The 11,771-nt window shown below is 35.4% G+C and overlaps 1 protein-coding gene across 2 annotated transcripts; it reads left to right on the forward strand.

Moving 5' to 3' along the window:
• Positions 1-6,001: 6,001 nt before the first annotated feature.
• On the forward strand, positions 6,002-11,546 carry tfpi2 (tissue factor pathway inhibitor 2). 2 transcript variants are annotated; one of them, XM_038288658.1, is made up of 5 exons: positions 6,002-6,203; positions 6,327-6,497; positions 7,475-7,654; positions 10,236-10,409; positions 10,759-11,546. In XM_038288658.1, the coding sequence occupies exons 1-5, from the start codon at positions 6,011-6,013 to the stop codon at positions 10,842-10,844; spliced, it is 804 nt and encodes a 267-aa protein (XP_038144586.1). In that variant the 5' UTR covers positions 6,002-6,010; the 3' UTR covers positions 10,845-11,546. The 2 variants fall into 2 exon arrangements, with proteins under 2 accessions (XP_038144586.1, XP_038144587.1); XM_038288659.1 differs by lacking the exons at positions 10,236-10,409; positions 10,759-11,546 and adding an exon at positions 8,294-8,633.
• Positions 11,547-11,771: the final 225 nt, after the last annotated feature.

Below are 11,771 nucleotides of genomic sequence, written 5' to 3' on the forward strand. Positions count from 1 at the left end.
ATCACGCCAGTTACTTTGGAATATACACAGAGTAACACATATATCTGTTTGAATTATATTAACATAAAAACATTGAAATCTATTTACACAGAGTTTCTAAATAAATTAAAATTAGACTTATTTAACAGAGAGCCCTCTAAGGGTCAGATGTATGGGGGTAGTGGGTGGTGTTTTATGTATTAGGGAATTTTAATAAGACGGCTAATCTCTATTTAGCCTTTACCTGTCAAGGTGGAGACACATTATTGGTCTGTACATTGCACAATACTTTAAAGTCACAACTACTGACAGGGTAAAACTAAAAGTTTCTAAAAAAATATCAAAAACAAATTTATCAAAATATCAACCGTTTATTCATTGTCTCACAACAGGTTCAAAGCAAAAGGATTCATTGTTGGTCTGTCACAAGGTTTTCTCACTTTTGGACATGACTGCAGAATATGCCATAAGTTGACGCTTATGAGGCATCTTGATTAGACCCCTGAACCACTTTTACTCCAGATGGTAGAGCTCATTGGTTTATCCCTAAGGCTGAGTCCAGTGGCACCGCATGCCAGTCAGTTGGTTCCAGGACCTGATTCCTTTTGTCTCATGACCAGATTGGGTTTTTGGGTCAGAATATAGATGGAGCAGTAAATTGTACAACTCTCATTACTGTAGACAAGGTCCAAATACAGTATGTCCTCCCCTCTCTTGCCCCTTCAAGACATCACTCTTGTACCAGACACCAAAATACTTATGTATCTATCAGAGGAAACAATCCACTTTTATCCATCGTCAGAGTTAGAAGAAGTAACTCCTCCCAAAAAAAAACACCAAACTGCATCTTTCCTGTGTTCCATTGCAGGCAGAGAATCATGCCCCATCAGAGCCACATTATCTACAGCCTCATTCCTCTCAATTATAAGGCAAAAACAGCAACACCACCACTGATAAATAGATTCAAACATGCAGGTTTAAAAACCTTTTTTAGTTAAAAAAAATATTGTGTACACGACAACCAAGACAACCCTTTGAAAGTTAAAATCTTTTCCACTGTTTTCATGGCCTTGACAAAAAAACAGACAAACAACAAAAAAACAGACTTCTCCCTTGTTAAATCCAAGGTTTGTCAGTTTGAAGAGGCTTCTGTTCAGCATCATAGAATATAGTGTAAAAAGGAAGTGTAACAATATAATCTACAATGGCCTTGTTTAAATATTAGAATCATTACACTGATTGACCACTCTACAAGTGTCCTGTTGCTCCCTAAGACATTAGACAAGCCTGTCACAAAATGTTCCCATTATATGCAAAGCCTTTTAAATTGTTAGTCAATGTCATTCAGTCGTAAGATGATTTTGACCCAGGGCATTTTTTCACTCCCTAACTGATCTCTGCTATGACAATGAACTCACTTCCCTTGACTCCTCCACTAAGGACATTGTAAAGTGAAGATCGAAGGTTGCAATTGCATAATTGCCAAGGAAATACAAGAAATATTGACAAATATTAGGCACGCAATCACTCAAATTAAACTAGGAGACAAAAAAATGTGTCCAGTTCAGATACAAACAAAATACATGCAAAGGGAAAAGGCTCTAAACCGGAAATGTTGCAAAGACAAAAAATAGAGAGAAGCAAAGTGCAAACATTCTGCAAAACCAAACACAGTTACCACATGATGCTAACACAGACACAGAAAACAAAGCAAGAAGTGAAAAAAAAAAATGTAAGTTAAAATCTGCAAACTAATGTATCTATGCATTACTGAAGTGCTCCAGGCCTCTAGGGGGAAATGATCACAAACTCATTTGGGACCAGATTATAGACATGGCTACAAATTAATGAAGACAGCTGTTATAACAAAAAAACATAAAATGCTTGCCCAGAAAACATTTGGAGGGAAGACAGAAAAGGTAAGTTTTCCTTTGAAACTTTAAAAAACACTTTTAACATTTATAACTTTACTAAGGGTCTGACCCTGCATGGGTTGATAAACATCTCTGGAGTGGCCTGGAGCTCTTCTGTCGTGTGGTTCTTATTTGCAGAATTACTTAAATTGTAGTTTTTGCCCTCCATGTCCCTTTAAGGCCTCTGTACATCATCTATGTGTTTGAGACAGACTTTTTTTATTTACAGTTAATTTGCACTTTGCTGCTCTCTGTGTTCTGTTATTGCAGTATTTCTCTTTTGGAGCATTTTATCGTGGGTTAGTATGTCTGAGTCTTGGTCTTTTTTGTATTCGAAAGGCTTATTTTTGTGTTTACAGGGTTTTTTGTTCACCAGTTTGATTTTGCTAGTCTCATTTTTGTGATCGCTAATCTCATTTTCTATTTGCTGTAAAAAAAAATTGAGACTTGCAAATTACCTGCCGCCATTAAATGTATTTGCAGGGTGTTTGCACCCCTTGGCCACTGTAATCTTTAAAGATCTCCTAAAAACTATTTTATGGGCTTGTTGTTTCAACCTATTATTACTTTCTACCTTTAGATATTAGGTTGTTGACTATATTCTCTGAACTACTTTTTTATCACCTAATATTTTCTTGTAATAAGACCTGTCACATCTTCCCATATAATATCAGAATAGAGCAGGGATACAAAGTTTTTGCTCATACATGAATATTAAAGGCTCCATCCCTTTGGCTACGATCACTTAGAGAGATAACATGTAATGAATGTTTTAGAATGCATGAACAGCATGTTTCAGAACAGGATAGTATTAGGTGGAACAAATGGTGTATGAGTTTGAAGTAGGAAAAATCAATTAAACTGAAAAAAATGATTTTAAAATATTATTTTAGTTTAATATGGGGAAAATGTTGTTTTCTCAGAATTCTGACTGAATTCTGACAGCTAACAAACATGTTAGCATCAAGCCTAACCATGTCTGTTTTAGACATTAAACTAGCTCTCTTGTTTTAATGACCTTCTGTGCTTTCATTAATGAAATAGCATCACCAGGGACCCCTCGGAAACGTAAAAAGTCACCTAATTCATTTTCCAGCAATGTGTCACTGGCCCTCCCAAACAACTCACATCTTTGTCAGTAAAGCTGAGTGTATGAGGTGCCCCCAGGGACATAAATCAGAATTAACTTGCATATACACATATTAAATTACACTCTTCCATATAATATACTGAAAACCTCACACAAACACTAGTAAAAAGCTCTCACATAAACTAGTGAAAACATTGACCTCTTATATAATCTACTCAAAAGCTCTCATACAAAGTAGTGAGAACTGTTCATATAAACTGGTGAAAAGCTTTACCTTTCATACACACTACTAGAAAGCTTTCATATACACTATTAGAACGCTCTCATATACACTATTAGAAAGCTCTCATATACACTACTAGAATGCTCTCATATACACTATTAGAACGCTCTCATATACACTATTAGAAAGCTCTCATATACACTATTAGAAAGCTTTCATATACACTATTAGAACGCTCTCATATACACTATTAGAACGCTCTCATATACACTATTAGAACGCTCTAATATACACTATTAGAACGCTCTCATATACACTATTAGAAAGCTCTCATATACACTATTAGAAAGCTCTCATATACACTATTAGAAAGCTCTCATATACACTATTAGAACGCTCTCATATACACTATTAGAACGCTCTCATATACACTATTAGAAAGCTCTCATATACACTATTAGAACACTCTCATATACACTATTAGAAAGCTCTCATATACACTATTAGAAAGCTCTCATATACACTATTAGAACGCTCTCATACACACTATTACAAAGCTAAAATATATGGTCCCCCTCCTTTAATTTAGGCAAACATTGCTCAAATATCACCGAATCCAGATGGTTTGTTGTTGATGAAGAGAGGAATAAACACAGTTTAAGATTTGCAGCTAAATTAATTTGTTTCCATATTATGGAACTGCTATCAGGCACTTCCCATCATCTTATATCAGTAATAAAAAATTATAAATACAAATTTGGTATTTGGTGACTTGACTTTTATTTCTGTCAGGCTGAAGTGAAAAAACTTGGAAAGAGACTGATTCTCTTGGCGTTTAAAATAACAACACAAAACAGCATAAGAAAACCGCATTTATTTTTTTTATTTTACAATTTTGTAAACAACAGCGGCTGATTAAACTAAATGTCTCAACCTTGTATAATTTTACGACTTTTTATTTAACCAAGAAATGATCCGAAAGGCCTGGGAAATGATCAGATCCGCTTATGTGGCTGCAATGCGCGGCGCGCTCCCGACACAGGTGGAACAGATTTTCACATGGGAACAGAATTTCGCACAACACCGGAAAAGGATCTCTGTTGAAGCAAAAACATAAAAAATAAAGTCGAGTAATGCCCATGCTTCTGTGAGTTGTTTAGCGGATAGCTGAGCATGAATCAATAATTTTATTTGATACAATTTCGGCCGGAGATAGCACAAAATGTACGGAGCTAGCCAGAATGACCTCCGTTTAAAACAACTTCCGGTGTAATGACGGTCCTTCCTGTTTCACTGAAACACCTTCCGTTTCAACTGAAACACCTTCCGTTTCAACTGAAATCCGCTAATAGCTTTTCAGTAGTGTGTATGAGAGCTTTCTAGTAGCGTGTATGAGAGCATTCTAATAGTGTTTATGAGAGCGTTCTAGTAGTGTATATGAGAGCTTTCTAATAGTGTATATGAGAGCATTCTAGTAGTGTATATGAGAGCTTTCTAATAGTGTATATGAGAGCTTTCTAATAGTGTATATGAGAGCGTTCTAATAGTGTATATGAGAGCGTTCTAATAGTGTTTATGAGAGCTTTCTAATAGTGTATATGAGAGCGTTCTAATAGTGTTTATGAGAGCTTTCTAATAGTGTTTATGAGAGCGTTCTAATAGTGTATATGAGAGCTTTCTAATAGTGTATATGAGAGCGTTCTAATAGTGTATATGAGAGCATTGTAATAGTGTATATGAGAGCATTCTAATAGTGTATATGAGAGCGTTCTAATAGTGTTTATGAGAGCGTTCTAATAGTGTATATGAGAGCGTTCTAATAGTGTATATGAGAGCTTTCTAATAGTGTATATGAGAGCTTTCTAATAGTGTATATGAGAGCGTTCTAATAGTGTATATGAGAGCGTTCTAATAGTGTATATGAGAGCGTTCTAATAGTGTATATGAAAGCTTTCTAATAGTGTATATGAGAGCTTTCTAATAGTGTATATGAGAGCGTTCTAATAGTGTATATGAGAGCATTCTAGTAGTGTATATGAGAGCGTTCTAATAGTGTATATGAAAGCTTTCTAGTAGTGTGTATGAAAGGTAAAGCTTTTCACCAGTTTATATGAACAGTTCTCACTACTTTGTATGAGAGCTTTTGAGTAGATTATATAAGAGGTCAATGTTTTCACTAGTTTATGTGAGAGCTTTTTACTAGTGTTTGTGTGAGGTTTTCAGTATATTATATGGAAGAGTGTAATTTAATATGTGTATATGCAAGTTAATTCTGATTTATGTCCCTGGGGGCACCTCATATGAGTGCTCCCACATCTCTTCCTTTATGGGGCCCACTTACACTAAGATCCAAAATTCTGAGATTAAAGTCTGAATTCTGAGAAAAAAATCAGTATTCTGAGATTAAGGTCAGAATTCTGAGACTAAAGTCATAATTTTGAGAAAAAAGTCAGAATCTGAGATTAAAGTCAGAATTCTGAGATTAAGGTAAGAATTCTGGGATTAAAGTCAGAATTTTCAGATTAAGGTCAGAATTCTGGGATTAAAGTCAGAATTTTCAGATTAAGGTCAGAATTCTGAGATTAAGTTCAGAATTCTGAGATTAAAGTCAGAATTCTGAGAATAAAGTCAGAATTGACTTACTTTTTCCCCATATTTAACTGAAATAATATTTAAAAGTCAGTAAAAAAAATTTTTCAGTGGCCCAAATCCTCTTCTTTATAGTCACAACTTTATCAGCTCATCACGCAAATGTTGCAACGCAAAAATGACTGGTCATAGATGAGTTAATGACGCTTCCTCTGTATGGAAATGAATCAGCACATCCCCGCCCCTGATACCAACCCATGGGAAACATTCAGAGCTATAAAGCCTGAACTGACTGCAGTGGTCTGCATCGCTATAGAGGAAAACGTTTGCACCATGGAGTTTGCTTTGTTTGCCCTTTTTACGCTCTTTGCGTCGTTTTCCAGCAGTTTGGCGTTCTCACGTAATACAGGTAGCGCATTTTTTTCTTATCCTGAACGTTAAAGTTTGGAAATGAAGTCTGTCAAATGATTTATGCTGAAGTGAAAGTCTTTTATTTTGCAGAAATAATAATCTAAAGCCGCTTTCATTCTAGGCGCCTGTCTTCTTCCAGTGGAGGAGGGTCCCTGTGGAGAGGAAATCAAGCGCTTCTACTACAACACCGTCACCCAGAAGTGCGAGATGTTTTATTATGGGGGATGCCAGGGGAACGCCAACAACTTTAAGAGTTATCCGGAATGCCAGAAGACATGCTTCAGGATCCCAAGTAAGTAAAGAAATTCTAATTCCACATCATTACTACTTCTAAAACTGACCTATGAACAGTAACTTGCAAAATTACACTTAACTGCAGAGCTGAGATTTTATGTTGAAAATGCCAAACAAAATAACAAAACTGTGGAGGTTTTCTGTAATAATTAATACATTCATAAAATGTGCTTTGGCTAGTAGCCCTTTAGGAAGTCTCCTGTTAAATTGGAAAGTGTGACTTATTCTGCAAAAGTCGTATACAGCTTAGGTAACGAGCAAAACAGTGTTGGAAAACTAATATTTTGAGTAAACCATCCCGTGAAGTAAGAATGGAGGCTGCATTTTAATGTGGAGCGCATTTTTTAATGTGACAGATGTATTCTTTGTTTTTATTTTTTACTGTATATTTATTGTAGAATAGAATAGAATAGAAAAAAACCCTTTATTGTCCCACAATGGGGAAATTTTGGTGTTTACAGCTGTGCACGTGGAGAATAAATAACCAATATTCAGCTATGGACATTCTTACAGTAATGGATATTTGAAAAATAGCAGCAACATCAGATATGTGCAAAATGACAGCAGCATGTTATTTAACTGGCTAAGGTAAAAACTGTTCAAAATCAGCATGAATGTAACAACTTATTGAGGTCTTTGAGAACAGTGATGGTTATAAAGTCTTGCAGCTGCTGGGAAGAAGGATCTGCGATTATGCTCCCTGGTGCATTTAGGGTGCAGCAGTCTGTCACTGAAGGAGCTCTCCAGCTCTGCAACAGCTTTATTGCTTACTTTAAGTTTTATGTTTGTTGTTATGGGGACATGTGTAGCACTTTGGTTACTTGGTGGTGTAAAGAGCTTTATAAATAACATTAGATTGACTTAGAATCAGACATGGGTCCTTGTTTCTATGCTTTTCTTTTATTTTACTAAGGGATAAGTGAAATATGGGAAATTTCAATTCTGAATAATCTTCTTTCCACTTTCTTCTGGCAGAGATTCCTCAGATCTGCAGGTTGCCCAAAGAAGTGGGCCACTGTCGTGCTCTTTTCCCCAGATATTTCTTCAACATGGCAACCATGCGGTGTGAGCCCTTTAACTATGGAGGCTGTGGGGGCAACTCCAACCGCTTTCATGATCTCACCTCTTGCATGGAGTACTGCAGTCCCAAAAAAAGTAAGTTCACTCGAACACCTTCAGCCCAGACGGTTTCAGGAGCACCTTCATAAGATTTCATTAGATTTACCCTGATTTTAATCAAAATGTACAATTAGAAACTGTATAATATCAATACAATTAAGAGATAAATCAATTAAATTGTGTCCCTTTGTCTCAAACAAAAAGAATTTTGAGAAGACGCCAATTAACAAAAAACATGATTAAAATGAAATTATAAATAAAACAATAAAATATTTGAAAAAAAAATCAAATAAAAAGGCAATAAAATGTGTAAAAATATGAATAATAACTTAAACAAAAAGTGAGTAGTAAAACCATTGAGCAAAAAAATCTATAATCATTCAATATCAGTATATATAATGCAAATCCCTTCACGGTAAAAAAGATGTAAACAACGAGCACTGTTCACTAAATGGAAAGCAAAAATAAAGCACTAACACTAGATGTGGTAATTTGTAACTCTGATTACTCCAAGAAATAAGAGATATACTATAAAATAACCACGTGTGACTAACTACTTGCAATCGACATGTAAGGTAAAGTTGATCAAAATAAAAAGTTAGTGAATGATCTTCTCAAACTGGGTCTAGTACAGTATGACCTGCTGTTTATCATCTTTCCACTTTTCTCTGGCAGAGATTCCTCAGATCTGCAGGTTGCCCAAAAAAGTGGGCTACTGTCGTGCTCTTATCCCCAGCTATTTCTTCAACATGGCAACCATGCGGTGTGAGCCCTTTAACTACGGAGGCTGCTGTGGCAACTCCAACCGCTTTCAAGATCTCACCTCCTGCATGAAGCACTGCAGTCCCAAAAAAAATTAGTTCACTCGAACACCTTCAGCCCAGAGGGTTTCAGGAGCAACTTCCACCTGATTAAATCAAGCGTAGCTCCAACTGTTTTAAGTGTAAATGTAAAAAAAGTGTATAACACAAAGTCATTAAATAAAATTTTTCAAGGGGAACCATCATTATTAAAAGGTCATAATGTCTGATTTCTAGGTGATCAAATAAACATAAAATAATATTTTTTAAGCCTTGCGTAATGTTTTTCAAAAATAAACACTGCAAAACACCATGAAAACTACCTTTAAAAATTTGTTGAAGCGGATCTGTGATTTTGGCACAGCTCTGCCAAGAGTGTCCAACATGCACCAAATCTGTTTTTTACCTCATAAAAAGGAATGTGGTCAAATGATTTCCATGCTATAGCTATTTATGCATACGATAAAGTATTTTTTCATAAAATTTCATTAGATTTACCCTGATTTTAATCAAAATGTACAATTGGAAACAGCATAATATCAATACAATTAAGAGATAAATCAATTAAATTGTCTCAAACAAAAAGAATTTAGAGAAGATGCCAATAAACAAATAACATGATTAAAATGAAATTATAAATAAAATAATAAAATATTAAAAAAAAAAAATCTAATAAAAAGCTTTCAATAAAAAGTATAAAAATATAAATAATAATTCTTCAACAAAAAGCTAAAAAAAATCTATAATCATTCAATATCGGTGTATATATATAATGCAAATCCCTTCAAGGTAAACCAAATGGAAGAGAAATAATAAAGCACTGGACACTGGAAACACTGAATCTTGTCACTTTTGAAACAGTTTTTGGTGCTAGTGAGACAAAGTGAAACAACAATTCCATTCACTGATTACAACATGATTAATTATTACGTACAGCTATTAAAAAATAGCAAGATACCTTGTAACAACACTCCTAAATATCAGAAATTTTATTGTAAGGGGCATACAAGATAGCAACACCTCATGAAATGTTTATTGGATCATCCAACAATCAGTTTAAATGATGCCTTTCTGCAGGGGGGGGATAACTCTGTGATTACTCCAAGTAGGAAAAGAAACATACTATAATATAACAACGTGTGACTCTTAACTACTTGCAATCGACATGTAAGGTAAAGTTGATCAAAAAAAAAAGTTAGTGAATGACCTTTTCAAACTGGGTCTAGTACTGTATGAGCTGCAGTTTATCACCTTTCTGCCCAAAATCTGAGCACAAAGCTGATAAAATTCCTCCATATCAGCATCACTGGCCTCTAAGAATTTCCTTTTCCAAAGCCTCCTGGATGGATAATGTTTTTGATTCTATTCCATCACAGCTACATAAGATCTCCACAGTGCAGAACATATCAATCATGTCTGGTGTGTGTAATGAGATCTGTGTGCAAAACAGTTCTGCTTAGATATTTGATATTTTCTGAGAATTACGTGACGGAACCTGGAAAATGACCTGTTTTGCATTATTAGGAAACCTACATTTCGATGCAACATGCAGCATGTCCATGCTGAGAAGCATTTTTACGAGAGTCAGAAATCTTCAGTGCTTGAAGTGGTGGAAAAATAAAAGCGATATAAGAAACGATAACATTTGGTAGCTTGATTAGGAAACTTTAAAGACTCTTTAAAAAAAAAAAAAAATTTTACTTAACATTTAAGCTGTTAAAAAACAAAACAAAACAAAGCTCCACCCTTGGAGGCTCATACCATTACCGGTAGGTTCAGGCTTAAAGTGTTAACAGATCTCTTTTTGTTGTTCACAGGTATTCCTATGCTCTGTTTGGACCCTCTGGACAAAGGGAGGTGTTCGGCCTCTATAAGTCGCTACTACTACAACGCCACCACCAAGACGTGTGAGGAGTTTGTCTACACGGGTTGCGGAGGAAGTAGCAACAACTTTGTGTCAAAGCAGAGCTGCGTGGATGTGTGTGTTCAAGGTGGGAAACTGAAGGGTTGGACCTTTTCCATTTGACTGGAGGGTTTAAGTCAGAGCAGCTTCTAAGACCTCTGCTTTTTAATTAAGTCAAAGCAAAGATGAGCAAACTGAGCGATGATTTCACTATCAGTCGGCTTTAAAAGAATGGAATGCCCTGTATCTGAAAAAACTCTCCTTGGCCTCCAAATCAAATCCCGCAGCCAAATGTTATCATATGACCTAGAGAACACCAGACATATCTGTCTCCAAAAAATCCTGTTTTCCTAATCCTGCCATTTGAAAAGCAGCATTATAATTAGACGATACACTAACCAGGTCCTGCACTTTTTCTCTTTTTGTTTTTCTTTCAGGAGCAAAGAAACACTCAGGTTATGGGAAGATTCGGCGGTTGAGGCGAAATAAAAAACAATCACATCAAAATGGCCTGAAAGACTGATCGTGTTTGTAAGAGCTAAGAGAATGACAAGGTTGGCTTTGTTGGTATAGATCTTATATGCGACTGATTTAAGAAAGCCTTATATACATTTTCTTCATTCCCAAATCTGATTTTCTTAAATTATCTCTCTAAAGATACTACAGAGTCGTACTCAGAGGTGTAGAGTGCGTTAAAAGTAGACCTTAAAGCTATTCTCCGAACTATTTTGGGGAAATCCATTATGGTTTGGCACCTATAGAACATGTCATGGTTGCTTATTTTGTTTATTTTGCTATTTGACTATAAAAATGCTAATAAGTAAAGATAAAACATACTTTCCTCATGTAAAAATAAGCTTTTACCCACACAAGTTCTCTTGTGTATGTTAACTTGTACCTTTTTTTTTAAATCAAATGCTTCTTTAAAAGCTGCTAACACAAAGGTTTTTTTGTGTGCATTCTGTTTTTCAAAGTTCGATTACCATACAACCTTATACTGACTCTGATAATACTGCACCACTATTCGTGATTTTGTATTTTGTGACATGATTTAAAAAAATGTTTTATGTAAGTAGTATGTTATTTTTAAGATATTTAACTCTTTTTTTTTCCAATAAAATGTACAGTTTGATCTTTTTCTTTTACTTCTACTGGTTCAACTATTTAATGCAAAGTTTTCTATGTATGTGGAGCCTGAGTAATAAACAAACTCATAGCGTGGGAATTCAAGCCTGATCATGATGCTCTGTCATGCAATGCTGCAAGCATATAAACATGTTTTTTTTTTTTGAGTTAGCAAAAGGAAAAAAACAGGCTTGGCTTGTTTCTTCTTTTTCAGCCAGATTCACTCTATTCCTTTCGCTAATGCAGCTGTCTCCCGTCCTTATCAGGTAGTACTTTGCAATGCACTTGAGCCCATCTCTGCCTGCTCGCTCATTGCCTTGAATGA

Source organism: Cyprinodon tularosa, unplaced genomic scaffold (genome assembly GCF_016077235.1).
Source record: "Cyprinodon tularosa strain WSP-4 unplaced genomic scaffold, ASM1607723v1 ctg26, whole genome shotgun sequence".
NCBI classification, from domain to species: Eukaryota; Metazoa; Chordata; class Actinopteri; order Cyprinodontiformes; family Cyprinodontidae; genus Cyprinodon; species Cyprinodon tularosa.